Genomic DNA, 17,559 nt, shown 5'->3' on the forward strand with positions numbered 1-17,559 from the left:
CTGTCCCAGTCAGCTGATGTTATTTTTAGTGAGGGTCTCAAAATAACAGCAGGTCATGTGACTGCGTGCCTGTGTCTGTTGGGGTCATGTGACCTGGAAGCTATAATTATCCAGCAGACCTGAGGTCAGATTTCAGCAGAAGGGACGCAGTGCGGAGGAGAGCTGCTGCTCTGCTACAAGGTGACGAACAATAATTCAGTACTTCAGCAGGTAACGTTTCACATGCTACTGTAGTAATAATACTGCTGTAATACTGGTACTGTGGCTGGTGTAGTACAGTTACTGCAGGACTGAAAGTTACAGGTTGAAACAGTTTCTGGTTCTTTGATTTTTGTCCTTTAAAGTGAATTTCATTTCTTCAGTAATTTAATTATAAATCAGGTGATCTGAAGCGTGAATGTGCTGATTTCTGTTGAAGATCATAAATCAGTGTCACAGGATGGTCAGCGGGGGCATGAGGCTGCAACTCAGAGGTCAGAGGTCATCTGTCTCTGCCTTTGCACTGTGACATCACAAGGCTGAGAGGACGTGGTGATGATGGTGGGCGTGGTGGTGGCGTGCAGCTCAGTGAGCTCCATCAAAGCTCTATGGGAGACCAGGATCAGGAAGCGGAGGGAGGAGCAGGAGGAGGAGCAGAAGAGGAGGCTGACGAGGGGCGGAGCCACAGGCAGGTCAGACCACACCCACTCACCTGAGAACATTTCCTGTTGGTTAAAAGTGCTGGTTGAGCCAGACAGAAAGTCGCTCAGCAAATCAAGGGATTGGCCTGCTGAACCTTCAACAAGTGCACATCCAACGCCTCCACCTAAACCACCCAAAACTTAATGGGCGTTTAGAGGGATTTGGGGACCCTCAGGGGTCCATGACCTGATGACCGAAGGTCCTCAGAAAACCCTTATTAACCCTAAAATGATCCAAGATTTTATATTCAGTCTCTACGCCAGTAAAACAAAGTTATTGGAACCATTAGTCCCTCCCACTTCCTGTTGCTCTCACGTTGCTGTTACCTGACAGTAAATTAAATGACAGCTGGGAAAACATAAACACCTGAAAAATAAAACCTGGAGAGACACGCCTCTATGAGGTCTGACAGACTAATGGCTGACTTTTATGCCGGTCGTTGAGCAGGATATCAGAACGTATTGCTGAGGTGCTGAACCAAGTGGTATGGCCATCTTTTACCTACAGTCTGTGGTTTCAGTATCAATCATTTAATCAATCAAACTGATCAGTACATCGCCTTTTAAAGAGCTTCAGAGATGACTGAAGAAAAGTTATGAGATTTAAAACAAATGGAAAAGACAATACATAAAATTACATTTAAAAAATCTGAAGCAGAAGTACAAATAAAGTAAAAATACAGAAATAAAATACAAAATAAAGTAATAAAGATGAAATTCATTAATAAGACAAACATGATAAAATGTACCAAAATCAGCGAATAAAATCAAATAATGCAATGCCACAAAAAAGTCTTAAACACAACAATGAAGAAGAAATCTCAGTTTTCAAATTAAAATAAAAGAAGTGATGTCACGAGTCAGACTGCAGAGATTTCATCACTTCCTGCTGCTCTTTGTGTCTCTGGTCCAGGCTCTGTGTCGGGGTTTGGGAGGACCGGGTGACTCTGGCACGCCTGAAGCAGAAGCTGCAGACTGAAGACGGTCGACTGGTTCTCCGGATCGAGCAGGAGGAGTGGAAGGTAACGCCCCCTGCAGGATGTGCAGTGAACTGACGGTTCATCTCATTCTGATCTCCTCTCTGGTTTCCAGACTCTGCCGGGCTGTCTGATCCAGCTCAGTCAGGTTCAGGAGTGGCAGATCCACAGGACCGGACTCCTGAAGATCCCTCATTTCATCTCCAGCTTCCAGAACCTTCTGGTCCTCGATCTGTCCCGGAACGGAGTCACTGAGATCCCCAAACAGATTGGTGAGCACACCTCTGGTTTCATCTGCCTCTGATCCAGATTTTCTGGTCACAGAACTGGTTCAGTGTGCTGAGACCTCTCGTGTCCTGGTTCTGGTCTCAGGGAAGCTGACTGGCCTCAGAGAGCTGCTGCTGAGCTACAACAGAATCCAGTTTGTTCCTGAAGAGCTGAGCGGCTGTGACAGTCTGGAAAGGCTGGAGCTGGCCATGAACTGGGACCTGCACGAGCTACCAGACCAGGTGAGGGTCCAAACCAGCCTGCACACCTGGACCCGTATGTACGGGAGCACAGATGTGCAGATGTGGTCATGAGGCTGATTTCCTGACTTCAGCTGTGGAAGCAGGAACTGATTTAGTGTTTTAGGAGAGTGGAGGTAGAGATCAGCTCAGAGCAAAGAGCCCTGCAGACTCTCTGAGGCCTGACTGAGCTCTGGATCTACTGCTGAACCATGGGTCCGCCTGTGCGACCGCCTGATTACACCTGAATGGTAAGGCCTGCTCCCGTACCAACTGATCTCAGGTGTGCTCCTGTCTCTCTGACCTTCAGCTCGGGACACTGTCGAGGTTGCAGCACGTCGATCTCTCCATGAACAACTTCAGCCACCTGCCCGCCTGCCTGCTCGCCCTGCCAGCGCTCGAGTGGCTCGATATGGGAGGAAACTGCCTGCAGGACTTACCTGAAGACATACACAGGTAGGAGCTGAGAGACAACTTAAGCTCCACCTCCTGTCTGTCAACAGACAATGATGAGGGGGTGTGTTTCTCCTCAGGATGGAGATGCTGCACACTCTGTGGCTGCAGAGGAACGAGCTGGAGAAGCTTCCAGAGAACATCACCAGGATGAGGAGCCTGGACACACTCGTGCTCAGCAGCAACAGACTGAGACACATCCCGCCGCTCATGGAGGACATGTCCAACCTCAGGTGAGCCCATCCATCCTCACACACCTGTCCTCTATCTGTCCGTCTGTTCTCACACACTTCTTTGTTTCCTTGGAGCAGGTTTGTGAATTTCAGGGACAATCCTCTGACTCTGGACGTGACGCTCCCAAGCAGGGAGGCAGCGGCTGAGGATGAGGAGGAAGACGACAGGGAGATGTTTGGAAAAGAGTTCATGCTCATGTACATCCAGGAGGCCCGTAAGAGAGCGTACGCCGTGCTCAACATGCACAGCATCAACCGTTAGTACTGAGCACGCTCACTGACCTGTGTACGCTAACACACTAACCTGCGTGTGCCAAGCGTCTCATCTGGACAGTGACCCTGGCCCAGGTCACCTAACAGGAAGCTAAACCCTGACTGACCCCTCTGAACTCAGGTTATTAGTGTGACGTGAATAAAAACGACTAGTTTAATGCTTTGTTGGTCTCAGCTGACACGATTTTCTCTTCTGAATGTTTCAGAGTCCGACGACGAGTCCTCAGAGTAAAACACGCCACCACGCCTCTTCTTCTTCTGGCTTTTCCCATCCTAAGCATGCTTCCATAAGGCCACACCTGTGCTTTTATTTTGAAAGAGTTTGGCTGGATGAGCAGGAAACAACAACAGAGGGCGACTCAACCTCCAAAAGTTTGTCCAGCTGTGAACTGAACCATGTTTGTGCCGCCTGATATCCAGATTTTAGTGAGCATGCTCAGTGCTGCTTGTTTAAAGACTGGACATATATAAATGTACAAAGACTGCACGCGCAAGAGGTGAAAACACTTTAATACAAACATAAAATACCCCAACACTTTCAGTCTGTTGCTTAGAAACTCAAAGCTGCAGGTTACAGTCAATCAGCAATAATCAATCAATCAGGAAGAGGAGGGGGGGTGAGGGGTACGGCGGTCAGCAGGATGTTCTCCAGCGTGACATCACTGCCGATGTAGCGAGTCAGTTTGCTGCTGTATCCTTTCATCTTCAGGAAGTGACATCTGCCGCTGTCAATCAGCTGTTTGCAGAGATGGCCGACCTGTTCACGCTCAGCCGCCGACAGAAACCTGCAACACACACACACACACACACACACACACACACACACACACACACACACACACACACACACACACACACACACGCACACACAGAGTTGAAGTGTTACAGTAGTTCAGTGTGTAAACACAGTCGTGATTCAGGTGTTCCTCCTGAGGTGGATCTTCATGTTAAACATCACCACAGTTTCTAATGAGCTCAGTGTGAGTACAGCACAGTAATCCCTGTGAGCCAGTGCTGCTCTGCACACTCCGTCTGTCTCAGCTTTCAGACAGGCTGACATCAGCTCGTCACAGACGGGGAGCAGCAGGGGGCGCTCTGAGATGAACAGACAAAACCAGTCTTCTGTCCTTCAGTTTTCCCCTCAGTGAAGCTGATTTTTGTCATAAAACACTAACATGCTGCTAATACGTGCTGATTGGTTGGTGAAGGGTTTAGGACAGGACGCCTTCCATTGTTGGCGCCCGTTTTCAAACGATACCTCCAGCAGATGTTAGCAGTGTAGCTGAAGCCCAGCAGAAGCAGCTGGTGTTTGAAGGTGATGTGTATCAATAAAAACTGACGGCAAAGAAAGATTATTCTGAACTGTGGATCATGCAAAGCTACTCCAGACTAAAACCACAGAGGTGGAAATGAGCCCAACAGGTTGGCTTTAAATGGCCGACTGATGTTCTGAGGTTACTGAACAACAAACTTTGTGAGTTTGGACAAATTTAACTCAGATCGTCTCTGCTGGTCCTCAGGTCCATATGAACATCCAGTGACAGCTTTTAGAGTCAAAGGTCAAATATTTACCCGTTCATGGCGTCGTCCTCCTCTGCTGGTTCGTGCTCTTCACCGTCTCCTCTCTGATTGGTCGAATCCTGCTGTGGGCAGTCCTGATTGGTTGGTCTGAGTCCACATGTGGCCCAGCTGGACATCCGACAGAAAGCAGAGAACTCCGGCGCTCCGAGTCCTCTCTGCAGGAAGAACTGCTTCCCAGTGTAGTGACGCCACTCACAACGATGGTGGCAGCACAGCGCCACCGCCAGGCCCAGCACCGGGCCGGGACCGGCGTCAGAGCGCGAGCTCGCTGGTGCTGATTCCAGATCATCTCCTGGCCTCGGCTCAGATGGTTCTGATGGTCTGAAGCATTTGTGGGGTGGTTCATCCTCCTCTGTGAGTCCTGGGGTTTCCAACAAACAGCGCAGCGCCAGATCTGAGGACAGAACCAGAACCAGGTGAGCCCACATCCTTCAGACTGCTGCCTCACCTGTACCTGAAACTCTTTACCTTCAGTTTGGCCCTGATGTGGACTCAGAAGATGTTCACCTTTTATTAGCTGCAATCTTTGAGGCTTGACTGGATGTTTAGATGTGACCGTATGAGGAGCCGGTCTGAATCTTTAGGAGGTAACAGTACACCCCCCCCCCCCCCCCCCCCAAAAGAAATAAGAAATGCTGAAATCATAATAAATATATACCACTGAGTCACGTCTGTGTTTGGGATTATTATGGTAAGAACTATAGTTGGCCATTATGACCATAAAGGTTTCTGACTAATGTTCTACTCAACTACCTCCAACATGCAGCACGGTCTTCTTCATGCTGAATACTGGAGAAATGTTCTGAGGGTGAGAAACGCAGGTTCTTAGCATACGGGAGGTGATGTACAGTGCCTTGTGAAAGTATTCGGCCCCCTTGAACTTTTCAACCTTTTGCCACATTTCAGGCTTCAACCATAAAGATATAAAATTTTAATTTTTTGTGAAGAATCAACAACAAGTGGGACACAATCGTGAAGTGGAACGAAATTTATTGGATGTGTCAAACTTTTTTAACAAATAAAAAACTGAAAAGTGGGGCGTGCAATATTATTCGGCCCCCTAGCGTTAATACTTTGTAGCGCCACCTTTTGCTGCAATTACAGCTGCAAGTCTCTTGGGGTATGTCTCTATCAGTTTTGCACATCGAGAGACTGAAATTCTTGCCCGTTCTTCCTTGCAAAACAGCTCGAGCTCAGTGAGGTTGGATGGAGAGCGTTTGTGAACAGCAGTCTTCAGCTCTTTCCACAGATTCTCAGGTCTGGACTTTGACTTGGCCGTTCCAACACCTGGATACATTTATTTGTGAACCATTCCATTGTAGATTTGGCTTTATGTTTTGGATCATTGTCTTGTTGGAAGATAAATCTCCGTCCCAGTCTCAGGTCTCCTGCAGACTCCAACAGGTTTTCTTCCAGAATGGTCCTGTATTTGGCCCCATCCATCTTCCCATCAATTTTGACCATCTTCCCTGTCCCTGCTGATGAAAAGCAGGCCCAAACCATGATGCTGCCACCACCATGTTTGACAGTGGGGATGGTGTGTTCAGGGTGATGAGCTGTGTTGCTTTTACGCCAAACATATCGTTTTGCATTGTGGCCAAACAGTTGGATTTTGGTTTCATCTGACCAGAGCACCTTCTTCCACATGTTTGGTGTGTCTCCCAGGTGGCTTGTGGCAAACTTTAAACAAGACTTTTTATGGATATCTTTGAGAAATGGCTTTCTTCTTGCCACTCTTCCATAAAGGCCAGATTTGTGCAGTGTACGACTGATTGTTGTCCTATGGACAGACTCTCCCACCTCAGTTGTAGATCTCTGCAGTTCATCCAGAGTGATCATGGGCCTCTTGGCTGCATCTCTGATCAGTCTTCTCCTTGTTTGAGATGAAAGTTTAGAGGGACGGCCGGGTCTTGGTAGATTTGCAGTGGTCTGATACTCCTTCCATTTCAATATGATTGCTTGCACAGTGCTCCTTGAGATGTTTAAAGCTTGGGAAATCTTTTTGTATCCAAATCCGGCTTTGAACTTCTCCACAACAATATCTCGGACCTGCCTGGTGTGTTCCTTGGTCTTCATGATGCTCTCTGCACTTTGAACAGAACCCTGAGACTATCACAGAGCAGGTGCATTTATACGGAGGCTTGATTACACACAGGTGGATTCTATTTATCATCATCAGTCATTTGGGACGACATTGGATCATTCAGAGATCCTCACTGAACTTCTGGAGTGAGTTTGCTGCACTGAAAGTAAAGGGGCCCAATAATATTGCACGCCCCACTTTTCAGTTTTTTATTTGTTAAAAAAGTTTGACACATCCAATAAATTTCATTCCACTTCACGATTATGTCCCACTTGTTGATTCTTCACAAAAAATTAACATTTTATATCTTTGTGTTTGAAGCCTGAAATGTGGCAAAAGGTTGAAAAGTTCAAGGGGCTGAATACTTTCACGAGGCACTGTATGTGCTCAGTCTATGTGCAGTAACTGACCCCACAGTCCTTTTTGTGTTACTGTGTCAATCATATCAAGATTTTAACTGCACTGAGTGCATTCAGGAACATAAAAATATGTCATATAATTATGTTCAGACCCCCCATTGCCAAAACAAAGTAACCTTCACAATCAGTTAAAAATGCAGATTTTACATGTCGCAGCAGCCGCAGGGTCGCCCTGAAACACGGGAGTGACCAGAGGTGAACATAATTTATGAAGCTTTAATGTATGAATGCTCTTAATCACAGTATTCTCACCTGCATTGTCACGACATCACGTGACCATGCAGTGATTATGCTTTATTGTTTACTGTTATATGGAGGGGTGAAAGTAAGCCGGTACGGTCCGGTACTGCGCAGCACTAAAAGATTCTGCGCCGGTACGCAGTACATACATATATATATATATATATATATATATTATATAATATATATTTATATATATATATAAATATATATGTGTGTGTGTGTGTGTGTGTGCTTGTCATAGTACCAGCAATAATTTAAAACTACTTTCACCCCTGGTTATATGTCAAAGGCCTGTCCTTATTGATAATTAGTAAAAAATAAATGAAACCCTTAAATCTGTGCACCATCTGAGTCGGTCCTTTGAACCTCACCATCATTCTGACTGCAAACTGCAACAATGCTGACAGGACGCTCCCGGCTGTGTCAAATCAAAAATTGGTCTCCCTTATTCTGTAGAGCTTTAGTTTCAGAAGATTTCAAATCTAAATGACCGAGGAGTGAATTCAGCCAAAGCTGCTGGACGGAGGCCGGATCAGCGCCGCTCACTGCTGTCTGCTGTCGACAGCGGAGCTAAAAAAAAAAAAGAAGAAGAAACACTGAGCTGGAACAGCTTTTAACAGTTCTGCTATCAAACTGTTCCCTGGCCTGTAAACTCTGACAGTGAAGGGTCCTCATCATGAAAGCAAACTGGGAAAAAGCTTTGAGTGTCGTTTTGTCACAGACTGAAACAGCAGCGCTGGTGTAGCTGCATGTTACGCTGAGAAACCCGCACAATCAAAACTGCACGAACTGTATCGAGGCTGCCAGAGTGTGAGAGACTGTCAGCAGATGCAGCTCAGCGATCAGGGTGAGAGCCTGTACGGTCCTTCCTGAGTAAATACACTGATGGTAAATCAGTGTATTACACACTTACTTCAATGTGTAAGTGTGTCCAAACATCTGACTGGTACTGTACATAAACCTGAAGTGACCTAAAAGTACCCTCAAACTACAGAAATACTACCTTCCAGAGGGGTGTAACTATGAAGCCGGATTAATGGTTAAGCTTAAATTCAGAGTTTTCTGTCACCAAAGTGGTTCTTTTTACCTGCTAAATCACCATGGTAACTGATGCTAAACACCTCACCTGGGTGGCAGCAGGTGATAATCTGAGTTTCAGTTTAAAATCAGCTGGAAGCGCCACGCTTTCACTGATTCTTTTATTTCCAGCACGTTTGGGTGTGACGCAGACTCTGCAGAACGACTTCAGTTTAGAGTTTGGAGGAGGTGTGAGACTGAAGTTTCATCTGCCATTGCTCACCACCAATCAGAGCTCAGAGATTTTTGGCTGTTCTCACCTGTTGCTGCTCCACACAGATGCTTCCCAACTCCGACCAGCGGGAGCTTCTTCTCCTGGAGCAGAGGGACTTTACCTGAAAACATCCACAGACTCGGGTCAGGGCATGTAAACCCTCAGAGAGGTCAGACCATCACAGCTTCCAGATGCCCGTGTCTTACTCAGATCCAGATGCTGAATGTCCACCTGCAGCCTCTCAAACTGAACTCCGACATCCTGATGTTTCCCGTCCACCTGCAACAGAACAGTTCAGACCTGCTTCATTTATCAATCGATCAAACTGATCACCTGCTCTGGGGTCCGATCAGAGTCGGTACATAAAAGATGGACTCAGACACCATGAGTCAGTTTGTGGGGTCTGAAGCCTCAGGCACCAAGAGCGAGGCATGAATCTGAGGAAAGCTGCACACAGGGTAACAACATTTCAATTTTTCTTTAATTTCAAAAATAGAAAACAGAAATAAGGAAACCTGGAGGTTGGCAGGTTGGTTTCTGGCCCTCTGAAGTTCTGGGATCTGGATTTTTAAGTCTGTTGGGATTTTGAAGTTCTGGATTTGAGAGTTTGGGTTTCTGGGAACGCTTCGACACCGAGCCCCAAACCTCTGTGGCGATGCTGGCAGAGTTCACTCTGGACCTTTAATACCAGAACTAATCTCACCACTCCAGCCTCTGGAAGTCACGGAGATAATCTTTTATTTACTGTTTAATGGTGACCAGCAACCAGCATCTGGATGCATTACTGCCGCTTTCAGGTAGTGTGCTACATCTGACCAGCTACTGCTAAAAACAAAGTGGAGCAGATATCGAAATGTAAAATTTAAAGCGTTGCCATTATTATAGTCAGATTATGGTGAACGGCGTCAGTACTGTCAGCAAGCATGAACTTTTGAGGCTGAAACCTAAGCTGGAGATGGGAACCACCATCCCAGTCTGCCAATCCAGAGGCACCACCATAGATCTCCAGATGCATATCAACCAAGAGAGCCCTACAACATCCAGAGCCTTCAGGAACTCAGGGTGGAGCTCATCCATCCCTAGGGGCCCTGCCAAGGAGGCTGTTCAACCACCTCAGTGACATCACCCCCAGTGATGGGCGAGTCGTCCCCCTCGTCCTCAGACTCTGCTTTCAGAAGATGTGTCAGTGGGATTCAATTCAATTCAATTTTATTTATATAGCGCCAAATCACAACAAACTGTCGCCTCAAGGCGCTTTGTATTGTGGGTAAAGACCCTACAATAATACAGAGAAAACCCAACAGTCAAAACGACCCCCTATGAGCAGCACTTGGTGACAGTGGAAAGGAAAAACTCCCTTTTAACAGGAAGAAACCTCCAGCAGAACCAGGCTCAGGGAGGGGCAGTCATCTGCCGCGACCGGTTGGGCTGAGGGGAGAGAAAGACATGCTGTGGAAGAGAGCCAGAGATTAATATCAATTAATGATTAAATGCAGAGTGGAGTATAAACAAAGTAAATAAGGTGAATGAGAAACAGTGCATTATGTGAACCCCCCAGCAGACTAGGCCTATAGCAGCATAACTAAGGGATGGTTCAGGGTCACCTGATCCAGCCCTAACTATAAGCTTTATCATAAAGGAAAGTTTTAAGCCTAATCTTAAAAATAGAGAGGGTGTCTGTCTCCTGAATCCAAGCTGGAAGCTGGTTCCACAGAAGAGGCGCCTGAAAGCTGAAGGCTCTGCCTCCCATTCTACTCTTAAGTATCCTAGGAACCACAAGTAAGCCAGCAGTCTGAGAGCGAAGTGCTCTATTGGGGTGATATGGTACTATGAGGTCTTTGATTACGGAGGTCTTTGAAGTATTCCTTCCACCACCCGACCATATCCTCAGCGCTCCACCCACACCATACACCATGTGGGTAGAGAAAGTAAGTACAATGTTATTTATATAGCACCTCTCAAGACAAACATCACAGAGTGCTTCAAAACATAACCAACAACTTAACCAAACCCAAGTCTAAAAAAGGTGAGTTTTAGTTTTTTTTTTAAAGACACGACTGAATCCACGGCTGTCAAGCTCAGCCTCATATGATGTAAAGCCAGTAGTCCCTGATCACATGACCTTGGGGACCTGATGGGGACGTATGGTTGTAAAAGTCCAATGGTGTAAGCTGGTGCTTGTCCATGAAGAGCTCTAAAAGTCAGAACCAGAATCTTAAACTGGACTCTGACTTTAATGGGGAACCACTGCAGGATCAGCAACATGAGAGTACTTAGAGCACCGCTTTCCCCTCCTGACATGCCTGACAGTTTGCCAGAATCACTTTGAGGCACCTCGAAAGTCTTTTTCCACTGGCTCACAAAATCCCTCCCACTGCCTGAGCTCCATTCTGCTCGGCCTGCTGGCACCCATCAGCTTCCTCCGAAGTCCCACAGGCTAACTAAGCCAGACAGGACTCCTTCTTCAGCTTGATGGCTTCCTTCACCTCCTGTGACCACCATCTGGTTCGGGGATTACCACCTCCACAGGCTGTTGGGGGTGTTTGATGGGGCTAGTTTGAACAGTATGCATCCATGGTGTGAATTTGGGCATCCTAGGTCACACTGTTCTCAGGTCATTGCCAACGTTAAAGTTTTTTGTGGAGCAGACGGCGATGCAAAGGATATGACTACACCTTGAGCTAAAAAAAAATAAATAATAATAATAATCTGCTCCAAAAACAAAACCAAACACACACAAAAAAACAAAGAAAGATAGTGACAACCACAAAGCTGAAGTCGACTCGTAAATGTGGACGTCACTGAGGAAGTGATGACATCACAGTGGTTATGTTTCATACACAGTCTGTAGTCTGTGATTGGCTGACATACTGAGTATACAGGTACTGTGTGGAGGTTTGGAGGGTCTGGACTTTGAGTTTGGGTCTGGTGTTTACTGTGAGGTGGATTTCAGCAGGTAGAGTCAGGATTTCAGAATCAGGGCTGAACAGGTTTCTGTACCTTGAACCGGGTGCTGCAGCGCTCCACCAGCAGTAGCTGCAGGTCCTCGTTCCTCTTCAGGTCCTCGCAGGTCTTCAGGGCCTCGTGGATCCAGTGGGACAGCTTACCTCGACCCGCTCCAAACTCCACAAAGCACCGCCCCCTTCCCAGCAGCCCCAGCTCCTCCAGGTGACCTAAGATGGAGGACTGAACACACCCAGCATGTCAGTGAGACGGGGATCAGGTTTCAGGCTTATTTATTGGTTTGACTCTTCACCATGGAAACGAGATGAATATGCAGACCAAGTGTTCTGTCAGGTGTGTCTGAGTCTACCTGCTGCTTCAGGTGTTTGTGGGCGGAGCCTCCATTCTTTGGGTTGTTGAGCTCGTCCTGGAGGGCAGGATGAGACAGAACGCTGTCCTCTATGTCACACTGCAGTCCTACAACAACAGCACAGACAGAAATCCGCAGAGATCAGCAGGTATGGAATCACCACTGACTGACCAATCAGATCTCCAGAAAATAGCATCACTATTCCTGGAAGGTAGTCCAGACTTCTGTGTGTGGACAGTAGGAGGGGCTAAAGTTTCTTCAGTGGCATCCAAAGTCTTTGTTTTTCCCTGATGAGCATTAATATTGAACATAGATTCTTATACTCAACTTTATTTCTCGATTCCTGTTAACTACAAACAGTTTTATTGTTCTATAAGAGTTGATATTTGATCCTAATACAGAGCAGCCGTTTGTACTGATGAGAGAAGACAGAGAGGGTCTGCTGCTGCTCACACTTTTATTCACGAGATCATCTAAAAAGAAAAAACTCATCCAACAGTGAACTCTCTGCTGTGTGGATGATCCAGAAACAATGAGTGTATCTCCCAAAACCATTAGCTGATGTCAGTGTGTGTGTGTGTGTGTGTGTCCGTGTCCCAAAACAAAGATGAAGATGAGCAGCTCACCTTTGATGGCTGTCTTCAGTTTGTCCAGTAGAGACTCCAACTCAGTCCTGCTGCGCTCAGACAAACTCACCTTAAACATAAGAACATCACCCTCATCATCATCATCACCGTGGCCATCGTCATCACCACCAGCACATCATCAGCATCCATCGATCATCCTCACCATCACCAACATCATCATCATCATGTTCAAAACTAGGCCATATGTAATGACCTAGTGCATTTCTTGTATGTGATCCAAGAGGAAACATCGTGAAGCACAGAGATATGTATCGAATGTGCGTTTGTAGAATGTGTGTATATGAAATATTCTTCTGTTTGCCTGGAGGAGGCGCTGTGGACCAAAGTGTCTGGAGCTCTTTAATGTTTTGTGTCTTTAGCCAATCAGCATCCTACACAAAAAGCAGCGCAACCATAAATCCATATGACTTTGTATGACTCAGCCTTTAATAACCACACCCCCTTCCATGCAGGTGAGCTGTTACCTGTTTAAGCATCTCGTGTCCATCGGCTGATCCAGCGTTGATGTTCTCCACAAAGTAAACCTGCAGGAGATCAAACGTTCATCTCTGCTGGAAACACTCGGATAAACCCACTGACACAGACTACCCCCTGGATCGATCGATAGATGGATCAATCGAGCATCTCACCGGCTTGGGTTTCTCTCTGGAGTTGCACTTCTTCAGGTGTTTCTGGAGTCTGTCTTCAGTCACAGTGCTGAAACACAAAACAAGCAGAGCACCACCTGCAGAATAACTACCAGCAGCAGTCAGTAATCAGCTTTTTCTCAGCTGATCAATAACCTGATCGATGACTGATGCCTGGTCACTTACTGTTTGGGGTCCAGAGGACAGACGATCCTCCTGCTGCCACCCCCGTCCTCCTCCTGGAGACAGGAAACACATCACAGGCTCGTGACATCACAGCTGATCAATATCATTGATCCTGATCAAACCTGACCAGGTGAAACATTCTTCAAATGATGGAGACACAGCATCCACACAGCAGGGGGTGCTGCAGGATGAGTTTCTTTTAGATGATCTCATGAATAAAAGTGAGACCCTCTCTGGGTCAGTCATTGTGATTGATGAACCCTCTGCGAGCACCTGTGATTAACGCTTACAGGTGTTACAGCTGTGCTCATGTTGGAAGAACACACTGTGTGTCTGTAGCAGAAGATCAGGTAAAAGTTTGAAGCCTAATCTTAAAAATAGAGAGGATGTCTGTCTCCTGAATCCAAGCTGGGAGCTGGTTCCACAGAAGAGGCGCCTGAAAGCTGAAGGCTCTGCCTCCCATTCTACTCTTAAGTATCCGAGGAACCACAAGTAAGCCAGCAGTCTGAGAGTGAAGTGCTCTATTGGGGTGATATGGTACTATGAGGTCTTTGAGATAAGATGGGGCCTGATTATTCAAGACCTTGTAGGTGAGGAGAAGGATTTTAAATTCTATTCTAGATTTAACAGGGAGCCAATGAAGAGAAGCCAATATGGGAGAAATCTGCTCTCTCTTTCTAGTCCCTGTCAGTACTCTAGCTGCAGCTTTTGGATCAGCTGAAGGCTTTTCAGGGAGCTTTTAGGACAGCCTGATAATAATGAATTACAATAATCCAGCCTAGAAGTAATAAATGCATGAATTAGCTTTTTAGCATCACTCTGAGACAGCACCGAAGGACATATCCTGAAAAAAAAAAAAAAAGTCACTCCAAGATTTCTCACAGTGTTACTGCAGGCCAAGGTAATGTCATCCAGAGTAAGTATTTGGTTTGACACCATGTTTCTAAGATTGAAAGCTGCACATCCTTCAGTGTCACACTAAAGGATGTGAAAGCAAACGCTGTTCTCAGATTTTAACAGACGCTAGAATATTCTGACAATGCCGTTAAAATGTTCAGCATCAGCCGCCTTCAGCCTTCCTCATATTCTCAAACCAAATGACCGGTTACAGTTTTCCTTCTCCTGATTTATGTTCTATGTTCTATAATCCTGCCTCTGAGGAGCCTCTGATCAGGACTTCAGACTCATGCTGACTGAAACATTGAGATGCCCTCGTGCATCTTTGGCAGCGTGTGTTTAACCGCTGGTTTATCGGGGCGTGGTGAGCAGGTAACAACTCATCTGTTCACATTTAACTTTAAACCTGGATCCTGAGAAAAGAATTGAGGCATTCCATGTCTACCTCATCAGCCGCTGACGGACGGTTGTCACTCTTCCACCTGTACATCCAGAGCCGGCCCAAGGCATAGGCGACATATGCGGCTGCATGGGGCCCCTTGACCACCAGAGGGCCCCCAAGCTCACCTACATTTGTGATGAAACTTTATTCTTTTTTAACATGCCAGCATCCTAAAGAAAGAAAAAACCATCCCACCTCCTCATATTTGTACAATTGTAACAACACTAATTTAGTGAGTAGGACACTTGCTGACTGACTGCGTGTGTCAGTGTGAATTCAGGTAGTTTGGGCAGGCATGCGCATCAGCAGTGCTCCAGGTGACCCGATGGTCCATCAGTTTCGGTCATTTGTGGATGAAGCTACGAAACAGAAATGTGACAGAAAGGAGCTGTCCCTCTGAGGGAGAGGAGGGAAAGGAGATGATTAGAGGAAGAAAAAGACAAAGGTATGTTTCCATGAGCAGTTACAATAGTTTAGTTTGTAACCAGCTCCAAACGTACTTAGCTATCGCTAGCTGGCTAAGTATGGTACTTATATCACTGTGTCTGTCAAAAACAACCTGTCAGCCTGTGTCACCTTCCTTACTCTGTTACTAGTTAATATACTTTTTGCTTGGATCTTATCATCATGGTCGTGGGTTTATGACCCAGCATTTATAATTCATTTTTCAATTTATATTGTTAATGTTACTGTTTGATTCCTAGTTTGTGTTGTTGCAGTTTTGAATTTTTGTCTTTTTCTGCTAATTCCTGGTTGGTTTCATTGTTTCTATCCTCAGGCTTCTTAGTTTTCTGAGTTCTGTTCTTGGCTGTTGTTCACTTTCTATTTAATCCTGTTTCAGTTCTCAGCCTTCCTGTGTTCTCAGCTCTGTTTGGTGTTTCATTGTTTCTGGTTTGTTCTCCTGTTAAGTGGATTTTAGTCCTGTCTCTGTTCCTTGTGCTGTAGTTTCAGTCCTCCTCTTGTGTCTAGTTATGATCTTGTTGCTCTAATGTAGGCGTTGCAGTCCCTCTGTGTGTCTGCTGCCCTGTGTTGTGTCAAGTCAGTATTTGTTTCCATGTCTACTTCCTGTTTTACTTTGTATCATATTCAGTTTTACTCCTCTTCTCTTGTTCTGCTGTGCTCCCTGCTGTGTCCTCTCTCCCTGATCACCTCGTGTGTGTATCGTCTGTGTCCTCCTGTTCTTTGTCACATCGTGTCACTCAGGCAGTGTGTTTCCTGGTTTAGAGTTTCCCTGAGTATTACTAGTTGTTGACCTATTAGCGCCAGGTGAGCTTTCTAGCTTCCTTGTACCTGATGTGCATCCAGAAACAAAGTTGTGTATTTCTGAGTTCACACTTTTTTCTCCTGAGTCCTGTGTTTGGGTCCTTATCCTGCCTGCCACACTGCAGACTCTTATATGTCAGGGCTGTTCAATAGTTACAAGGTGCAGTGGATGGGACATGCTAGCTTTGTATATCTTAGTTTTATTCATGCATGTTCAGACAGAACTGCATTTGTGAGCTGTGGTGGTTTATCCTGCTTCAATCACTGTTCCTGTGGTGACAGTGTTTTGTTGTTCTCACGCTGTGGTCAGGTTGCATGGATAGACTAGTGGACCTCACTTTTATGTCCCATTTGTGCTCTTGGAGTGCCACCATGCCATTTTGTGGTATAGCAGCGTAATAACATTTACAGTACTGGACCCAATTGTTGACCACTTGTGTTTGATATTATTCTATTGATGCTCGGCAATTCTGTATGCTGCATAATTATTATTTATATATTAAAATGGCATATTTACTAGTCTGTAATTAGGTGCATTTGCACAGTTATGCACAAATCTCCATCTTTTGGATGAAAAGAGCATGTCCAACATGCCCAAAAGCAGGTCAAACACCCTAAATTACATATTTCCTAAAAAGTCTATGCCCTCTAGATCGGATATGGAATGCATTCAACTATGCAAAAATTAAAAATTAATATTCAACTTCAACTTTTCTGTATTAATAACGAATAGGCTCAGGAGACAATGACATGGTATGAGGGGGGCCCCCCAAACCAAATTTCGCTTAGGGCCCCTTCAAGTCTTGGGCCGGCTCTGTGTACATGACACCTTTATGAGTTACCTGCACTTCACACTTTTATGAACAATAACAGTAGTAATTGAGTAGTAACAGTACTGTTAGTAATGCATTACTGTTAATACTTTGTGAAGCCGCCCAGCTACATTTAAACAGGTGTGGAACAAACGCCCGTGATGGATGACGCGACCGGCGCAGCTGCGCACCTGGCCCCTCGGGCTCACACCTGCGCACGTGCTGGACGTTACCGTGTCCATTAACTCACCATGGTCGCGTGCTCGCCGCAGTACTTCTTGCCCTTTCCCGCCACCATCTTGCAGAAACGCTTCTTCTTCTGCACAAAGAAAGCGCAGCGGCCGCGCTCCGGGGTCGCCATGTTGGAGGACACGGAGGCAGTTTCCTTCAGGGGCTCGGTAAAGTGTGTGAAATGCCACCATTGCAGGAACACCACGTGGTTTCCTGCCCACATCACGTGACCGCCGCCAGCAACATGATTCCATTTTCCATTAGTCACTGAAACAGCTTTAGTTTTTCCTGAAGCGTTTTGTTTGTGTGTTTTATCGTGGCCTCTAATCTCTCTTTCAGTTTAAAGCGGCAAACCAAAGCAAAAACAGCGAACCCGGTGATTCAGCTCTTTCCTGTTGAAGTT

General features: G+C 46.0%; 2 protein-coding genes across 4 annotated transcripts; one reads left to right on the top strand and one right to left on the bottom strand.

Moving 5' to 3' along the window:
- The first annotated feature begins 140 nt into the window (after positions 1-140).
- Positions 141-3,657, top strand: lrrc39 (leucine rich repeat containing 39). Of its 3 annotated transcripts, none has more exons than XR_004019910.1 (9): positions 141-210; positions 419-671; positions 1,594-1,702; positions 1,773-1,929; positions 2,030-2,166; positions 2,474-2,619; positions 2,697-2,849; positions 2,928-3,243; positions 3,329-3,657. XR_004019910.1 is itself a non-coding variant. In XM_030728413.1 (9 exons), the coding sequence occupies exons 2-9, from the start codon at positions 535-537 to the stop codon at positions 3,352-3,354; spliced, it is 1,044 nt and encodes a 347-aa protein (XP_030584273.1). In that variant the 5' UTR covers positions 141-210; positions 419-534; the 3' UTR covers positions 3,355-3,657. The 3 variants fall into 3 exon arrangements, 2 of the variants coding, with proteins under 2 accessions (XP_030584273.1, XP_030584274.1); XM_030728413.1 differs by having other exon boundaries at positions 2,928-3,106; XM_030728414.1 differs by having other exon boundaries at positions 143-180; positions 2,928-3,106.
- On the bottom strand, positions 3,620-17,356 carry trmt13 (tRNA methyltransferase 13). The gene is made up of 11 exons (XM_030728412.1): positions 17,176-17,356; positions 13,512-13,564; positions 13,329-13,395; positions 13,164-13,223; positions 12,679-12,748; positions 12,053-12,159; positions 11,740-11,925; positions 8,946-9,018; positions 8,786-8,860; positions 4,695-5,097; positions 3,620-3,907 (listed from the first exon to the last, which is right to left on the bottom strand). Exons 1-11 carry the CDS (start codon positions 17,284-17,286, stop codon positions 3,718-3,720), a joined length of 1,395 nt encoding a protein of 464 aa, XP_030584272.1. The 5' UTR covers positions 17,287-17,356; the 3' UTR covers positions 3,620-3,717.
- Positions 17,357-17,559: the final 203 nt, after the last annotated feature.

The sequence above is a fragment of the Archocentrus centrarchus genome, chromosome 4, assembly GCF_007364275.1.
Source record: "Archocentrus centrarchus isolate MPI-CPG fArcCen1 chromosome 4, fArcCen1, whole genome shotgun sequence".
Lineage (NCBI taxonomy): Eukaryota > Metazoa > Chordata > Actinopteri > Cichliformes > Cichlidae > Archocentrus > Archocentrus centrarchus.